Source organism: Coptis chinensis, chromosome 9 (assembly GCF_015680905.1).
Source record: "Coptis chinensis isolate HL-2020 chromosome 9, ASM1568090v1, whole genome shotgun sequence".
NCBI classification, from domain to species: Eukaryota; Viridiplantae; Streptophyta; class Magnoliopsida; order Ranunculales; family Ranunculaceae; genus Coptis; species Coptis chinensis.
The window spans coordinates 42,749,145-42,769,058 of NC_141464.1; the positions used below are offsets into that span (position 1 = coordinate 42,749,145).

General features: G+C 40.7%; 1 protein-coding gene across 2 annotated transcripts; it reads left to right on the top strand.

Moving 5' to 3' along the window:
• The first annotated feature begins 3,756 nt into the window (after nt 1-3,756).
• On the top strand, nt 3,757-7,811 carry LOC147476145 (uncharacterized). 2 transcript variants are annotated; one of them, XM_086583317.1, is made up of 5 exons: nt 3,757-5,351; nt 5,440-6,017; nt 6,093-6,375; nt 6,548-6,890; nt 6,988-7,811. In XM_086583317.1, the coding sequence occupies exons 4-5, from the start codon at nt 6,834-6,836 to the stop codon at nt 7,753-7,755; spliced, it is 825 nt and encodes a 274-aa protein (XP_086439443.1). In that variant the 5' UTR covers nt 3,757-5,351; nt 5,440-6,017; nt 6,093-6,375; nt 6,548-6,833; the 3' UTR covers nt 7,756-7,811. The 2 variants fall into 2 exon arrangements, with proteins under 2 accessions (XP_086439443.1, XP_086439444.1); XM_086583318.1 differs by lacking the exons at nt 3,757-5,351; nt 5,440-6,017; nt 6,093-6,375 and having other exon boundaries at nt 6,389-6,890.
• Nucleotides 7,812-19,914: the final 12,103 nt, after the last annotated feature.

The following is a 19,914-nucleotide window of genomic DNA, read 5'->3' on the forward strand; positions in this document are numbered from 1 at the left end:
TCCACTCTTAATGTTAGTCCGACCAATGCTTTTACACCCTCTCAGCCTTCTCGGCGCAAATTGGCCCAACGCAATAGAAGAGAAAGAGAACTCATAAGTGGTAGAAGGGTGCAAATTGGGCCAACGCAATAGAAGAGAAAGAGAACTCATAAGTGGTAGAAGCAGCAAACGAATAAGAAGAAACTTAGAAGTAGGCCTTCAAAATATGCCTGTGTCCATGTCTTCCCATATGTAAGTTTCATTTCTTTGTGTGTTTTCTATAGCATTGTTTTCAGTCAAAAATATTTCCATTCCCCATTATGAATTTTTTTTTCTACATGTTAGTGACACCCAAAACGAAATGGAAGTGGATGTATATTCCAGTATCAATGCTTATACACCTTCTCAGACTTCTCGATGCAAGTTGGCCCAACACAATAGAAGAGAAAAAGAGCGCATAAGTTGTAGAATGAACAAGCGAAATAGAAGGAACTTAGAAGCAGACCTTCATAATATTCCAGTATCAATGTCTTCATATATGTAAGTTGAATTTCATTGTGTTTTCTATAGCATTGTTTTCAGTAAAAAAAAAAATTCCATTCCTAACTCATTAGAATTTTTTTTCCTACATGCATGTTAGTGACACCCAAAGTGAAATGGAAGCGGATGATTATTTTCAGCCTCTTACCGCTGGTGTCAATATGGCAGAACCTACTAATATGCACAACAATGTCCGCCATTATCTTGGAAAGATGGATGTGGAATGCTCCTTTTGTAAAGCTCTGCACTGGAAAGATGAAAGGCTAGCAAATACATCAGTCAAAAGACCCTTTTTCGGGATGTGTTGCAAACAAGGAAAAGTCAGTCTTCCTCTACTTAGTCCATTGCCTCCTACGATTCAAGATCTATATGATGGTAGTGATGCCAAAGCCAGGTCATTTAGACAACATCTTCGTCAGTATAACTTGGCTAATGCATTTACTAGTCTCGGTTGTTAACCGGATGACCGAATATTCAGTGGTAGCGATCCTATTCCATTCACCGTTCATGGTGAATTACGTCATCAAATTGGATCGTTACTACCAGAACCTGAGAAAGATCTGACTTATGCTCAGCTCTATGTTTATGACCCAGCCAGTGCCCTTGATGTGCGTCATCGCTGAAATCCAGAATTGAGACGTGATGTTTTATATGTCATTCAGAGTACACTGTCGGATTGTAATAGATTTGCTGAAATTTTTTGTCAAGCATATGATATATTGAGTGCTCGCGCAATTGAGGAAAATGATGTGGCAGCTTATCTCCATTATAATATATCTACTGACCGACGGCGATACAATCTTCCTTTAGCAAATGAAATTACAGTTGTTATACTTGGGGATGGAACTGAAATCAAAAGCACAAGAGATATCATTCTTCATTATAGATCAGGCAATGCACTGAAGTGGATTGATGAATGTAATCCCGCTTATCTACCCCTGCATTATCCTTTGTTTTTCCCTCGGGGTGAGCTTGGATGGTCAACCGAAATGAAACTTTATGATGTCAATGACGGCGATTCGAGGCGATTGACTCAGATGGTGTTCTATGCATATCGTTTGTTTGAACGTCATACTGAATATTCAGCAATACTCCGTAGTGGAAAATTATTTTAGGAGTTTTTGTGTCACACCCCGAATTTCGATAAATCAGATAATAATAATGATATCCGACTCCTTGATATCCGAGATGTGACAACAACCTCACAACCCAATCTATATCATAACCCTAATGAATAATAAAACATGCGGAAAAACTAAAACAATAAAGTACTCAAAACAATCCACTCATCATTAAGAAAACTTGTGATCAAAAAATTTAGTTACAAACTTCTTCACTTAAGAATTCGGAAAAATAAATTAAACATATGTCCCCAACAAATTCCACTACATCTCTGAGGAAAAATGAAACGACATCTTATTAAAAATAAATGCTAACATCAATCACGAGCAGCAAGCCACCTTCTCGAACATCAGCTAACCCTGTCCAGGCTGATCGACTATGTTCATATAAGAACACACCCGATTAGCAAACATGCAAATCGGTCAGCATTATAAATAATGCTGGTATGAGTAGCCTTAGCAAAACCATTTAGATATACATAATATTTCATTCTTTACATGGCAAGTAGTTCCTCCACCGAGGCGCCTTAGCTTAAGGTAGTTAGTTCCTTCATAAAGGCACCTTATCTTCTAACTAAGAGTATATAACTTATGGCAGCCTAGTACTTACCTTTATGCATGCTCTATCGCAGAGTGGGTCCTCTATGCAAGAATAATTAGTTTAACCCACTCTCCTGCAAGCAATTTGTAATAATCATAACAAAAATGAAACTTAACATGAAAGTCTTAAATCAATAACCACACCTGAGGAAAATATCATGGCAGTAACATTTATCAAGTGTCCCTAGTAACCCGTCGTCTCTATGTTTTACCTAGTTTTCCTGGCTACCACAATCGCTACCCAACGCCGAACATGTACATCCACATGCCTCCCCTTACATAATGTACCACTCCGTGCGTAACTACCCTGAGCGGGATGCCGCATACCAGGTAACCCTCACACGAAAGCCATTATGTAAGTAATGCCACTATTCGGCATAAAAGTAGCACGCGTCTCGTTCGAAAGTTTTGCGAACGAGATAATCAAGCCACTATTCGGCTATGATTGCCCAACACATGGGTCAATCAACATCTCATATATATACACCCTATACAGGGGCCAATCATATCACATACGCCCACACAAGGCAAATCACATGAGTTGTGGTAGCTAGGTTCTAGGATTTTCGTTACGTAATTTATTCAAACGTATATATCTATGCATCTTAAAATTTCTCTATCTTCACGTGTCAAAATTTACACAAGATCGACGTCAAATCTATATTAGATACTGACAAACAAGTTTATACCAGTGCCACCCACATCCTATCATCGGATTGGTCCATAATATCAATCTATAACATTTTTAGAAAAAGTCAACAAACCCCAATGATCGACGGGTCCTAACCGGTGGTCATTCCACCCGGTCCTCACCCAAACCCATATTTAAAAAGAGTTCAAACCCTGGTCCTAAGCGACTAGCTAAACTGACCCGGTTTAACCCGGCCCATAAACTGATCTGGCCCAACTTGAAAATTTCAAAACTAAAAAGTTCTCATGCGACCCACTTAAAATTTTAGGGACCAGCCCACCTAAACAAGTTAACCTGGCCCAAAACAAAAGACTAAAAAGAATTTGCCTAATAACAAACTGATGTGGTCCGGCCCAACTCAAATGAAAATGAAACCATCGAGGCGATGGCGATCCCTCATCTTCTCCAAATACTCAACCCATTTCCGGCCACCCAAAAGTCTTCACACACCACCCAACACTAACCAACCAAAATTGGTTAGGATGAAAAACCCCAAAGCTTTAATTCACCAAGCAACCCCCGATTTCCAGTTAGAAAAATCACTTCCAAATTCTTAGATCCGACTGCCATTAGTGTTCTTGGAGCTTTCAAACCCCCACAAACTCCCCACTACCACTATACATCAAACCACCAACCCTCAATACAACAAAACAGTTCAAACACGAAAATAAATACAAAAAAAATCAAATTCCTCAAGATCCAAGAATGACAAGAATGGCGTTTTTACAGGAGGGAGGAGGTTAGGGCTCAAGGCCTCCCTTTACCACCACCTAATGGTGTTGCCACAGTACTAACAATCTACTAAGTTTTAAACATTCACAAGTAATGATAGTCTTTGAAGAGAAAAAACAGAAAATGAACGATGAACAGAACATGGTTTGTTAATTGTGTATGTATACGAGGAAAAACAGAAAAATAAACTACTCACCTGTTATCGGCAACAGAAAATAGCGAAGAAAAAAAATAAGAGAACCAATCCCAGCTAGCTCGCGAAATCCGTGTTCTTCTCCATTTTCGGCTTGTGTGTGGTTTTTCAGAAAAACTAGTTCCTCCGGAGACACCTTATATTCTCCTTAACTTCCAAATTACTAAATATTCTTATATCCTAACTATGGAAATATTATTTCTATTAAAAGTATTATATCTTTTATGTTCCTTAGGTTAATACCTTGTTTCCTTTTTATTTAAAGCTTTCCAAAAATTAAAGATAAACTACCCACATTCAAAATTCAAATACTAGTTTCCTATATTAACATTATTCGAAATTACTATTTGGTATTCCACATGCTAGCACGTTGACCAGAAAAATACAGTCAAATACATAAAATATTAAATATTGTTACGCAAATAATGTAAATATAAAAATAGGGGTCTTACATTTTGTGTGATGCTTGGGCTTAACTTCTACTGAGCAAAATCGGCTATACTATCATTATACCTACCAAAAGGATCTTCGTGCGGAAGTGTACATGAGTTTGACAGATTTAGCTGAGGGTACGGATCCTGATCAGGTTGGTCAGTGGTTTATTTTGCCATCATCATTCATTGGAAGTCCAAGGTACATGTATGAGATCTTTCAAGACTCGATGTCTATAACACGTTACAATAAGCATCCAGATATATTTCTTACGATGACGGCTAATCCTCACTGGGCAGAAGTGCAAGAAGCGCTTTTGGAGAACCAAAATGCGTTTGATCGACCTGATGTTCTTGCCTGTGTTTTTGAACTGAAGAGAAGAGCTTTAATGAAATTTATCAAGAAGAAAAATGTGTTTGGCTGTGAAGTAGCTCATGTGTACACCATTGAATTTCAAGCGTGGCCTCCCGCACATGCATGCACTCTTTTTCCTCAAGCATGAAGATAAAATTCGTACCACAACCCAAATTGATCGAATTATATCTGCAGAATTTCCCAACCCAGATAAGGATCTTTTGCTCTTTGATACAATAAAGAGTTGTATGCATGATCCATGGACCGTGTGGTGTTAAAAATATGAACTCACCGTGTATGGAAAATGGCAAGTGCACAAAGCATTTTCCACAAGAGTTTACAGACGCGACAACCATACAAAAGGACGGTTATCGACTTTATATGCGTCGCAACACGGGACGTGTCTATATGGTGAAAGACAAAGAGGTTGATAATAGGAACGTTGTCCCATATAATCCACAGTTGGTGAAGATGTTTAATTGTCACATTAATGTCGAAGTGTGTGCGGGATTGCAATGTGTTAAGTACATCCATAAGTACATCTACAAGGGCAATGACAGAACAACAATAGTGTTGGACGGCGAAAATGAGATTAAACAGTACATTGATGCCAGATATATTGGACCACCAGAAGCAGATTGGCAGCTATTTGGGCTTTCCTTATATGAAGAGTTTCCAACTGTTGTAAGGTTATCTTTTCACTTACCAGGTATTTAACACTTGATTAAACAAATTTCATTAATATACTATTAAGTTATACTGGAATGCCATACTATTAAGTTATGATTTGTTGTCAGGTATGCATCATGTTGTGTTTAACCCTAAGGAACTGATGGAGAATATTCTTGAGAGGGCGAAATGACAAAAGTCGAGTCTCACTTCATTCTTCGACTCTTGTGCTTCAAATCCAGATGCTCGGGCCTATACTTACCAAGAATTCCCTGAGCACTTTGTTTGGCAAAAAACAGAAAAGGTATGGACTAAAAGAAGTAGTGGTTATGCTATTGGCAGGATGTATTTTACCAAGCCCAACGAGGGAGAGAGGTTTTACTTGCGTCTACTATTGACCATCGTAAAGGGCCCAACATCATTTGAGGATCTACGCAAATTTGAAGGTATTCCTCATCCAACATTCAAGGCTGCGTGTGTTGCACGTGGACTTCTTGAAGATGATGGAGAGTGGATACATTGTTAAAAAGAAGCGGCGATAATGAATACTTGATATCAGCTAAGGAGATTGTTCGGCATTATTCTGTTGGAATGCAACCCAGTGTAACCGCATCTATTGTGGGATAGATTCTCAACAAGTATATGCGACGACCTGGCGCACAAATTACGAACTATCTTCAACATTCCTAATCCATCAAAAGAGCAGGTACGTGACATATATTATATTAATGCCTCCTTCATGTAGCCTATATTACATTATTAATACACAATTTTCCTGTAGGTGACAGATTACAGGTTGCATCTATTGGAGCAGTTCCTCTTGGAATCTAAAAACAAAACTCTAAAATACTTTCCCCCGATGCCCCGACCACTTAAAAAATGGAACAAAGGGACTGAAAATAGACTAATTTGGGAGCAACGCCAACTCCAGTTTGATTAACAAGATGAACAAATCAACCGTAATATTGATCGTCTTAACAATGAGCAACGCCATGCGTTTGATACCGTGGTTGATTCAGTCTTGCAAAATGCAGGGGGAATTTTCTTCTTAAATGGAGTTGCAGGTACAGGAAAGACATTTGTGTATAATACGATTGTAGTTAAATGTCGTCATCTAGGACATATTGTGATTGCAGTTGCCTCATTTGGTATTGCGTCGCTTTTATTAGATGGTGGTAGAATAGCTCATTCAACTTTTTCTATTCCTTTTGATGTTTTGGAGAACTCTATGTGCAGCTTCAAAAAGGATTCGCTCCAAGCAGGTTTGTTTAAAGAAACAAAACTGATAATTTGGGATGAAGTCTCGATGCAGCATAGGTTTTGTATTGAAGCAGTCGACCGTTCACTCTGGGATGTTTGTAACAATGAAAGACCATTTGGTGGAATCACTGTTGTTCTAGGCGGTGACTTCCAACAAATGCTGCCAGTTGTACCACAAGGTGAACGTGAGGATATTATAGGTGCATCACTGAGAAGGTCTTTGCTCTAGAAACACGTCAATGTTTTATCTTTGGTGCAAAATATGAGATTAGACAGTGACTTGCCCGAGAACGTGTTGTTCTCCAATTTCTTGATGGAGGTATTACTTAATTTATTGAAAAAAATAATGCTTTTTGCTGACCATTTTAAATTATACACAATCACTCATCTCATATGCTCTCATTTGAAATTTTCAGGTTGGAATGAAACTAGAAGAAAGTGTTCAATTGCCGCCAGAGATTCAAAATTGTAGCAATCTTCATGACTTGCTAAATAATGTATATCCCGATCTAAGTGGGCAGTATGAAGCTGACCAAAATTATTTGACCGAGCGGACTATCCTTTCAGTACGCAACGATGACGTTAGCACTATAAATGATACTGCACTAGATATGTTTCCTGGGGAAGAAATTGTTTGCTTAGGTGCTGACAAGTTAGGCGCTGCCAATGTTGTTGATAGTGGTAACGCAAATAGCTATCCGACAGAGTACTTGAACTCACTCGATCTTTCTGGGTTGCCTCCATTCAAGCTTACTTTCAAGAAGGGATGCCCAGTAATGTTGCTGAGAAATATAGCATCAACAGATGGACTTTGTAACGGCACGCGCCTGATGATTGTGTGCACACAGCCACACGTGGTGCAAGTTCTAATCTTAACTGGAGAAAAAGCAGGGAATGTACGCTTTATCTCGAGAATATCATTAACGCCTTCGACCAATGAAATACTATTTCAAATGACCAGACGACAGTTTCCAATTCGATTGTTGTTTGCAATGACGATAAACAAATCACAAGGGCAATCTGTTAAGTACATTGGTATTGATTTGCGAAACCAGATGTTTAGCCATGGTCAACTATATGTGGCGTTATCAAGATGCACTTCTTCAAAACGAATTAGTGTCATTCTCCCTCCTGATTCTTCAAACCACACAACTAATATCGTGTATCCTGAAGTCCTGCTTTAGTTTGAGAGAAGGTGTATTTCGTAACTTTTGAGCTTTGATGTTTATTTCTTTCTAGATAGAGGAATTTGTTTTTTGGATATTTTTTGATAACTCGAGTGGCGTAGCCACGGGTTAATTTCTAGTATATATAATAACTTGGTAAAGTATACAGTATACTGCATATTTTCTCCCCAAGTACACTTGGGTCACGACCCCATGTAACTACTATGTGGCTCCGCCACTGCATAGGCACGACGTCAACTCAGGATATTCAATATTGTCCGAAAAAAATAGTGTGCTGCTACGCTGACCTATTTTTCGGTCCTATCATTATGACTCACTAATGAGATAACACTGATTTGCATTGAATTCGTGTCTCGATATAAATCAATGGTTATTATTAATAGGTAAAATTAATAGGTATGTGTATCATTAGGGCATCTCCAATGGGGGGTGTAAACCGTATAGAGTGAAAATTTTATACCCCAAATGTCAAAAAACTCTTTCCAATGGCGGTGGAACAATAGAGAGTGGATATTTATGGACTGTACAATAATTTACAATTGGAGTAGTAAAATCCTACAGACAATGGGTTTAATCTCCTTAGTACTTAAATGGTCGCACACCCTCTAAGTGAACAAATGCATAAAACCTCCATATTATTTAAAACATAACATCAAAGCCAAAACAGACCAAAATACTCCTGTAAAAACCGGGCTGACGTCATCAATCTTTACTTATAATTTTGGCTTAAGGACAAACCGAGCTGACATTATCCTATGTAAATTTGTATTTACATATGACAATATAAAATTACACATTCTTCTGAACCTATTTAAAGTAAAATTTTCATATGAAAATTTTTTTTATAGGAAAATTTAAATTTATATTCTGTCTGGTGTGGTCGGAAAATTTTCAATCCCAAAAGTTACTATATAAATTTAAGTTTTCATAGCTCCAATGACTATAAATATAGTTTTACATATATATGACTGTAAAAATACATTTACATATATTCTGTCAGGTGTTGGGAAATTTTCAATCCCAAAAATTACTATGTAAATTTAAGTTTTTATAGCTCCAATGACTATGCAAATATAGTTTTACATATATATATGACTATGTAAAAATACATTTACATATAGTCGGAAAATTTTCAATCCCAAAAGGGTAAAAAAGGAAATAAGATAAAATGGGAAATAAAAACAGATAATATTTTATCTCTTTTTTGGAAAACAGAGAGGTTATTTAACGAGACCTAAATAATAGGGAGATTATGTGATATGGGTCGATGGGAGGGAGTTTATACTTAACCGAGTTAGAACCAAAGAACTGAGCCTCATTTCTTGTAAAATCCTAATGGCACCTAGATGGCTTTCACGTTAGAGGTGTAATTTTACCCCATTGGAGATGCTCATAGTGAAAAAAAAAATCTCATAAAGGTCAACAGAATTAAACAAAGTCTCCCATGTCACTCATAAACAAAGTCTCCATCGTTGAACCGGATAAGAGGTGGAGGTGGTTGTTTTTTTTTTTTAACATCCGGATTGAATTTGGAAATTTAAAATACCATCAATTCTAATTCTAACACTAGCCACTACTAATAATTACTAACAGCCTATTAGAGCTAAAAACTAATTAAAATAAAACTACAAGAAACAGGGGTAAAATGACTTGGCATTTCATCTCACCACGCCAGCCACGTTGTCAGTGACTAAATAAATGTATAAACAAAATCTCCCATTTCAATTATGAACAAAGTCTGCCATGTTCCATTGTTCCTCTTCGATGAACCAGATAAGAAGGGGAGGTGTTTACAGTTTACTCTGTAGGGGAGCGATATCTTATCTCAAGACCGAACTGCGAGCAGCTCCCTCAGGAACACCCCGGTACGTGCAACGTAAGCGAACTCAGGACATCGACCCTCAAGACCGAACTGTGAGCAGCTCCCTCAAGAACACCCCGGTACAGCAAACTCAACGCCGCGACCTCCAAGAACGACCTACGTGAAAGGAGGACAAAGATATTTCGGTACGAGCACATGGCAGAACGCCTCGAGTAATGATCACCAACAGGGGTAATCATTACCCATCCCCGGGAAATAGGGGTAACCTCGCCAACGCCCAATCAGCACAGGGACTTATAATATAACCAGCTCAACACTCATTCACGATCTCCACCTTACACGTGTACCATAGACACACGTGTCTACTAGATGAACAATTCCCTAAGCCTATAAATACCACCTGATTGAACTACGTCGGTCCTGATTCCTCTCTCCTCAGAAAAGAAAAGGAAGAAAGAAAAGAAAGAAAGAAAAAAAAAACCAACGAGAGGATCGTGGGCGGTTAAACTCATAAGTGAACCCGGTCCCAACAAGAAACCCAAAACACACCTTTACATTGGCGCCGTCTGTGGTTTCGATTACTTGAGAGCCACTTTAAATCAGTTCATCCATCTCTAACTCTCAAGCCCACGAAGCATGGTTAGCCTAGAAGATCAAGTCCAGCACCTTGCCCACCAGTTGGGAATAACGAATGAGAGCATTTCCTTGCTCAGGGAGGAAAATGCTACTTTACGTGCTCAGGTGGATAGTTACCAGCAACAACAAGTCGGCAACGGAGCAGAGAACATCATCAATGACGTTAATCAACAGATTAATGAGTTATCCCAAAGGATTGGCCAGAACGCCGCAAAGAAGGATTCGACACAGATTGTGCACAAGATGCTTAAGACGTATCGCGCATCTCCGTTCACCGCAGAGGTCCTCAATAAACCCTCTCCACAAGACTTTATCCAGCCACGCTTTCCCATGTGCGGCGGCGGCCGCAAAGACGCGCACCCCGTCGTCATGTGGCTCGCTATATTCAGAGTTTGGCACTTTACAGCTCACCAGAGTTTGATCATCTCCACTGCAGATTATTTCCAGCCAGCCTCAAGGATGGCGCTCTCGATTGGTTCTTTTCACTGGAATCTGATTCTATAAAAACCTTCGAACAGCTTACTGATTTGTTCGCCAGCCAGTACGTCCACAACAGGCGGAAGAAGGCAGATCTTGATTCTTTGTTTCAGTTATCATTCAAGGAGGACGAAACTATTCGTGAATTCCTAGGACGGTTCAAGGCCGAACTGTTGTGCATGGAAAGTGGCTTGAAAGAATCTTTCGCCACACTGGCCTTTTCCAATGCTTGCCGAGTGCGAAACACCGACCTCTCCAGGTCGTTGATGAAGGAACGCCCAAAGACACTGTCCGAGCTCTACGCTCGCGTGGACAAGTACATCAAGTTGCAGGAAACTTTAAAACTCCACGGCTTAGAAGAGAACCAGGAGGTCGCAGCCAGCCTCGGATCGTGTACACCACGGCAAAGAAAGAAGCTTAGGTCGCTTGCACCAAAGGCCGGCACCGATCGAGCGATAGAAGTAAGCTATCCCGACGCTCCCCCGCTACATTCTGGGTAAAATTAAGCGAGCCCCATTCTGGGTAAAATTAAGTGAGGCAGCCAGTAGATCGGCCTGACAGGCCATTTTGCGCATTTCACAACGCCAAATGCCATGAAACTGATGCTTGCTGGGGGCTTAAACACTATCTCCAGGATCTAGTGGAAGCCGACCACATCAAACAGTACACTAACATTCCTGACGGCGATTTGCGACACAAACTGATGGCTCGCCGAGTCCGTAGTCGATCTCCATCTCGTCGTCACTCCCAAGAGTTTCAAGGTCGTCCATGCAGCGAGGGGCGTCCGCGAGATCGTTTCGGCGCCACGAAGCGCCGCCCCAGACTCATCCGATCGTGACAATGATCAAACTATTCACGTGATTACTTTCCCGGATGATTCCGTAACCTCATCCAGAGAGAAAAGACGTCGTGTCGGCGCTCTTCAGAAAGTCTATCATTTCACCTCCCAGCTCCATGCTGTGGTTCAGTCGCAGCCGCAGCAGCGATATCACTTTTACGGAGGCCGATTTTAAGCAAAGTCCGCCTTCCTCATAATGATGCATTGGTTGTCCATGTCAAAATTAGCGACCGATCAAAGCGCTCGATCGACCCGACCGGCAGTTCTTGTGACATCTTGTTCTACCACACCATGCAAGAGATGAGCCTTCCCAAGTCCGTCCCTCATCGACCCGATCGCCCCTTTATGGGTTCAATGGATCGGGGGCGATCCCATTGGTGATATTATACTTCCAGTGTCGGTGGGATCTAGAGAGGACAAGATCACCTGCCATACACGGTTCTGCGTTCTAGACAGCAAGTCGCCATACAATGCCATCCTCGGACGACGCTGGATTCATCAGATGCAGGCGGTACCGTCAACTTTACATCAAGTTCTCCGTTTCCCAGGACCTCGAGGAATGATGGAACTTAGAAGCAATCAACTTGAAGCGTACCATTGTAACCAGGTCAAATCAACAAATGAGACCGCCCGTGAACTGCCTCCCGCCACACAGGAACCCTCCAGCTACACCATGGCACGTGACTTAGTCGCAGAGAACCCACCCCGATCGCCAAGCGAGCGGGGCTCTTACAAGCGAAGTTCTCTCCAATGCCGATACCCTTTTCGGCTCCCCCGAAGTCCTTAATCGCGCCAAATAAGACCTCTAGCATTGATCCAACGGCGGTAACCCGTCGATTAAAGTTTCAGAGATCGTCCCAGTTCATGTCAGGCCGCCACAGTTGACAGCAGCAGCCGCACCATCAATGTGCTTGCAGCCAGGTCCCACTCCCCGTGTGGATACCCACGCGGCGTTACCCGAGCAGTGTCGCTCCACCCTCGGCGACCGGTCAGTCGCCCCACCCACCAGTTCGGACCTCCTCCGATAGCGAAGTCGCCAAAAGGTTAACCGCCATCGGTTGTAAAACCTCCAGCGGCAGAAAAAGAAAAAGTGAATCTTGGCACCGAAGACGACCCCAAGTTTGTATATGTAGGGGCTAACCTCGACCCCACACTCAGATCCCACCTTGTAAATTTCTTATCTATGAATAAAGATGTTTTGCTTGGTCGGATATCGATGTGCTTTCGAATCGATCCTAAACTTCGCATGCCACAAATTAAATGTAAACCCCAATGCTAGACCCGGTCCGAATAGCGACCGACCCGCCGACTATCCTGCGTTTTCAAAAGCCATCAACGGCGAAGTCGACAAACTCAAGCAAGTCGGTTTTATCCGAAAAGTAGACTATCCGAGTGGATCGCTAACATCGTGCCGTGCCAAAAAAAGAACGGTTAAGCCTATCGTCGATTTTACGAATGTAAATCGGGGCCACTCAAAAACGGTTTTCCCTACCTCGCATCGACCGACTTGTCGACCAGACCTGTGGTCATGAGCTTCTCTCCTTCATGGACGCGTACAGTGGGTACAACCAAATCCCACTCGCAGAGGAGGATCAAGAGAAGACCTCTTTCATAACAGAGCAAGGGATCTATTGCTACAACGTTCTCCCATTCGGCTTGAAAAACGCCGGAGCAACGTATCAACGCCTGGTCACTGACATGTTCCAAGACATGTTAGGTGACACCATGGAGGTCTACATCGATGATATGGTCGTCAAAAGCAAAAAAGCCGGTGATCACCTCGCCCACCTTGAGCAAGCGTTCTCTCGATTACGCCGTACGGGCATGAAACTCAATCCAGAGAAATGCCTTTTTGGAGCGTCCTCCGGCAAGTTTTTAGGGTATCAGGTGTCGCAGCGTGGGATCGAAGCAAATCCTGACGAGATCCGAGCGTTCTTAGATATGCCGATCCGCCACGAAAAAGAAACTGATACGTTGTCGGGAATGGTCGCGGCACTCAACCGGTTCATATCAAGGGCCTCCGGATAAGTGTAGACCATTCCTGCGACTCCTTAAAAAGGCGAGCCGCTTCTCATGGAAGCGATCAATGCCATCATGCATTCGCCACTCTCAAAAGTACCTCACCACGCCCGCCTTAGCTAAACCTGTAGACGGAGAGACTCGGGGCTCTATCCGGCGGTATCGATTTTGCAATCACTTCAGTTCTCTTCAAAGAGGAAAACAATTCAGAAAAAACCGATCTACTTCACAAAGCAAGAGGCTCACGCGGCAATGAAAAAATTACTCCTTCTGAAAGAGCGATTACTTGCTTTATTATATTCGGCACGGAAGTTTAGGCCTTACTTTCAGGCGCATCAAATCAAAGTTCTTACCGACCTCCCATTGAAGAAAATTCTCCACAAAGAAAACAAAACTACTCGAATGGCAGTTTGGGCCGAAGAACTCGGCGAACACCACCTGGAGTTCGTACCACGAATTTCTCAGAAGGGACAGGTTGTTGCCGATTTTCTAGCGGATTTCCCTGTTGATGACCCCAATTGGGAACAAGAGACCGACCTCCCAGATTTGAAGGAGCACATCAAATCCACTTGGTCTCTCTTTGTAGATGGTTATAGCAATTGATAAGAGCCCAAAACTGTAGTTTTAACCCCTTAATAATCATACTGTTAGACCAATTATGTGAATAATAAGTAAGAGTTAATACTGATTACGTTTTTATGCATTTCGGGCTTCAAAGTCCATTATGTGCGAAATGTGCCACTTTAGCGAGGATAAAGGAGCAAAAGTCGTGAGAACTTCGAATGCCATATCTTTGGACTCGGACCTCCGAATTAGGCCTACCTTATGTCAAAACGACCGCTCGGAAAGAGATTTGCAATGGTCCAAGCCTTGACCCAATCAGAGGAGCAGAAGTAGATGAAAAGTCTGTTGAAGCCGAATCTAGCTGAAGAGGCCTTTTTGAATTTGAAAAGAATTGGGTTTTGGGCACGATTCTTCGGCCCAAAACATGGCTCCAAGCCCATGCACGATTTTTGGATCTGGATGTATAAAACAAAAGCTTAGCTCTTTGTTAATGGTAGATTAATTAGTAGAGAATTAGGGTTCATAGCTTAGAATAGAAAGTAGCCATTAGAATAGCTTCTAGATCTAGATTTGATTGTTTTAATTAAGTTTAGTTTTAATTCAAATTCTTGTCTTAGATTAAAACTATTAGAATCATAGTTCTTCATTAGTATTAATAAATAAATAGCTATTTGTTAATTTCGATTTTGTCATTTCAATTCTAGATCTAATTTCAATTCCCCGTCCTTATTTCATTTTAGTTATTAAATTAGATTTCATTATTGTTTAAATTAAGTAAATTTGAATCTTGATAGTATGTTTAGTTTTAATCTAAATGGAAATGATTAGTAATGATTCAAGGCTAAACCTCCATTTGAGGGGTTGAGAAGCCTTGATGAAAGCTTGATTCCGTTTATCGTAGAAATTAAAATCGTAATTTTTATTCTACGCTAAAATAATTAGTTCACCATGAGAATGGGTTTAATTGTTCACATGCTAGTTATGAATTGGTAGAAATGCCATGTGTAATTAGGGATTAGGAATAACCAATTGTTAATGCAGATTCAATTCGGATTACTGACGATTAAATTCGGTAGTGGATTAAGTTGAGTTAAAGTGGAATCAATTCCCCTAAACTCCTTATCATAGAATCAATAGTAATTTCATAGTCGTTTATTTAATTGACTAGTTGCATCTTGTGGGTAAGTTGCATCGTAGTCTAGTTAACTTATTTCAAGTAAAGCTCTCATTGACTTAAAGACTGATTTCTTAGACTTAGAAAACAATCCATGCTAGGGAACTAGGAGTGGAGCGAACTTCCTACTCCACTTAGTGCAATTCGCATTGAGTAGAAGCTTTGATAATTGAGACTTCGTAAAAGTCCAGTTTTAGTTTACTTACGTTTTGAATTCATCGTTCATTTCATAGGTAAACTATTCATTCTGATTCAAATCAAATGGCGCCATGCGGGGGATCGAACCGGGTCACCCATTGGATAAAGGGAATACTCACCACTAGAAATGCCATGTGTAATTAGGGATTAGGAATAACCAATTGTTACTCGTGGCGATTCAATTCGGATTCTGACGATTAATCTTCGGTAGTGGATTAAGTTGAGTTAAGGTGGAATCAATTCCCCTCTAACTCCTTATCATAGAATCAATGTAGTAATTTCATAGTCGTTTATTTAATTGACTAGTTGTATCTTGTGGGTAAGTTGCATCGTCGTAGTCTAGTTACTTATTTCATAAAAAGTCTCATTGACTTAAAGATCGATTTCTTAGACTTAGAAAACAATCCATGCTAGGGAACTAGGAGTGGAACGAACTTCCTACTCCACTTAGTGCACCAGATTGAGAGTAGAAGCTTTGATAATTGAGACTCGTAAAAGTCCAGTTTTAGTTTACTTACGTTTTGAATTCATCGTTCATTTCGTAGGTAAACTATTCATTTTATCAAATGGCGTTACCATCTTAGTTGCACTTTAGCATTGTTTTCATAGTAGAAGTAGTCATTTTAAGTCCCATTAAACCCACCCACCCTTGTTTGTTTCATCTTGTGGTTGCCCGTTTCAGCGTTGACAAATTCGAGAAAATACCGCGGGCGGCGGCAGCGAGAGGAAGCGACCAGCTAAGTTCTTGGAATTTCGTCTACCAGCGCCAGCGCATACCACCAAAAGCGACCAGCTCAAACACTGTAATTGAATTTACACTTAATCGACCCTCCCCATGTGGAGCGACCACCAGCTAAAACAATGTAATTTGAAAATTACTTTACGACGGAGCCTATCTGCCCTTGGTAATGTTAAATTTTTCGGTTCGGCGGTTTTGATTCAAATTTTGATCTTTCATATTTTTCAGTGTTCTAACTTTTGCTCTATACAGCGAACAAAGCGTAAAACAAGGCGCTATTCATAAAAAGCGAAAACAAGGACGCTTATCGGTATTCCTTTCTTCCATACCTCGCATTTCCGGTTAGAGGTTTTCTACTAGTATATCGAAATTGTTTGGAGTGTTGCATGTTTAGTTAAGTTCGACTTAGTCTTGCATGAGATTAAGGTCCGGCCGAACAAAACACCCGAGCGTAAATACACAACAACATCAACAATCAAATCTATCTAGTATACCACACACTACACCTCTAGCTACTATTTCACACACACCACGACATAATGGGGAAGAAAGAGACTCCTCTCTCGGATTCTACAAAGCCTTGGCGATAGCCCCAAATCTTGCATCGTTCTAGCGGACTTAGCGGGGGGATTTGAGAATCCCTCCAAATATTTTAATTTGTTACCCGTTTTTCATGGTTTAGACCATGAAAAACCTTATCGGCTACATCGCGTGGGATTGAACAAGTCCTAACAACATTCCACCATCCTACGGTTGGTATGGAACAAATTAAATTAAGGGTATTCCCTTTCACCTTAGCCGATAAAAGGCGTCTTGGTTAAGCCCAAGCGCCTAATTACGTGGACTCATAGGGCTAAACTTGTTCAATTTGTTTATGGAACATTTTTTACCCCCCCTAAAGGCGGATGAGATGCTTTCCAAGATTCATTTCTTTTCGACAAAATCCTCATGAATCATTTTGGAGGCTTGGAATCGTTCACCGATCTCCTTATAGAGTGTCCACATCATAACTTAGCGAAAAGACCGTTAGTTAAATGCCTTTTCAAAGGACTTCTACACCACCATAAAAAGAAGTCCTTGACATAATGAATGGGGTAGTTTCTTAAGTAAAGGAGCCCGGGAGGCTTATAAATTTTAGAGGACCAAACTAAAGCGAAATAATAATTGGGGGTAGTGGCGATTACTCCCCTCAGCTGGTAGTTCTTCTTCAATAGTTAAGGCCGGTATGTTTTGAAATTAAACACGATTCGAGCTTAAAACTCTAATCGAATCACTTTCGATAAAAGGTAGAGGCCATTTACGTACAACAAAAAAAGCCTATCCCGTCATGAATGTAAATTCAAACCCATGTAGTTTACGTTGGTGTCCCGAGCATCCCGACTCCCACTGTCCATAGCCTATGAACGGGCTTGTTCCATTAATAGTGAACCTAACGCCCTTGGAGACAAAATCCCAACTCGGTTGGAGAAATAACCAACAAGTCACACCTCGAGTCTACAATAATCAATATGTTAGGCCCACATACGGCTTTAACCAAGCTCCACCACGACAAGGGCGGTCGGGGTAATTTTAATAATTATAACAACCAAGTGCAACCTCGACAAGGTCAAGCACAAGGTCAAGGTAATTATAATAATTATAATGCAAATAGAGGTATCGTTCGGTCAATAATAATTATCAAAATCCACCCATAAATAATTCCGTTGAAATAGTTCGATCACACCACCCATGACTACTACACCCACACAACGGATCGCCTTGACACCTTCATACAAGTGAGCCAAAACTTTTCAAACCATGGCTCAATCTAACCAACAACTTCTACAATCCGTTAATAATTTAACCCAACGGTTGGCTCAAGATAAAGCCCAAACCAAAGGTGTGTTGCCGAGTCATGATACCTAATCCTAAAACAACAAACCACGACCTTTGAGGTAACCAATAATACTAGTAATGAATATGAAAATGTAGGTGAGATAAATGCCATCACCACTCTCCGTTTCTGGCAGTGGTTGATAACAAAAGTAACTATGCCTATAGTTACCCCACCGATAACCCTACACCTACTTTTTACTAGATACGAAATAGAAACTGAAGAGCCTACCAGCGTAGAGGTACGGTTACAACCAACCTAAAAACAGAAAAGCACGGTTAAACATCTAGGTGATACCATTGCTAAATATAGGCCGAAACCACCGTTTCCACAAAAATTAGCCATGTTAACTAGGGATACAAATTACGAGGAGATTAGGGGCGTTTTCAAGAATCTAACTATAAACCTTCCTTCCTCGAAGCTATTAAAAAGCTACCACATCATGCTAAGTTTCTTAAGGAATTGTGTACTACTAGGTAAGACAAAAATATACCAAAAGGCGCTTTTTAACGAAACAATTCCCAACCTTATCGAACATAATGGAATTGTTAAGTACAAGGACCACAGTCAGATCCCCTCTTTGTCTGATGCACCTTAGGAGATTCCTATCACGACGACGACGGCGTTATTAGACTTGGGGGCTAGTGTTAACTTACTCCCATTTTATTTGTATAGACAAATAGGTCTAGACAAGATGCAACCCACTAAAATGGCGTTGCAATTAGGCGATCGGTCTATTAAGTATCCTAAGGGTGTAGTCGAAAATGTCTTTGGTAAAGTTCAAGATTTCTACTATCCGCTGATTTTGTAGTCCTCGATACGAGAAATTAAGCTACTGACTCTGTCCAGATCATTTTAGATCGTCCTTTCTCGCAACTGCCAATCGCGGCATTAATTGCCGTGATGGTTCAATGTCCATGTCTTTTGGCCATCTTGCTGTTGAAGTCAATGTTTTTAAAACAAGGACACAGTTACCCGATTAGATCTATGGATGGAGAGGTTAGCATGATCGAAAGCTTAAACGAGATTATTTCAACAACACGTTCCTTGATAATCATATGCCCAAAATTCTTTCCTTTGGAAAGTCGGACTCAACATTTTCATTCCTACACTAGTCGATACACATATTATTGATGAGGGCCGGGATAGATGACTTTCTCAAAGATGTAGAGGACTACCATAGTAATGTGGATATGACCAATCTAGATGAGGAATTCGATGAGTTTCTTCGAGTAGGTGACAATTCACCCTATCAAGAACTACTAACTTGCACTGACAACACCTCGATTCCCCTCCTTCCACCCTTTCAAAGGAATCTCGAGTTTGCACTTTCGATCCTTTTGTTTCTCATTGCTTCATAATTTTTAAATCCTCCTAGCAAGCGGATATCTTGAGGAAGGACAAACTATTTGACACCTTCATTTTCAGAATTGAGGCAGTACACACCTGATGAATGAGTTGGTGCTAAAACCACATCCTCATTGTGTAATGCGGGCTGTCTTTCTACAACTTATCCATATCCACCATATTCTCCACAACCATTCATTTTTCCACACTTATTTACTAAAACACCCACATTCAAAATTAAAAAGAAGGTGCATGATAGGTTACCTGATAGGGTTATCCGACTTCATTTTCATTCCACTAGGGTCGCGTCGTAGGAAATCTTGGTGCTTGATTGTGTTTGGATATGTTTTCTTTGATATTTATTTATGGAATGATCCACAACTATTTTAGGTTGTTGATATATGATCAAGCTGCATGTTCATACATATATTTTAGATAAAGTCTCCGAGTATCGACTATAAGCGACTCA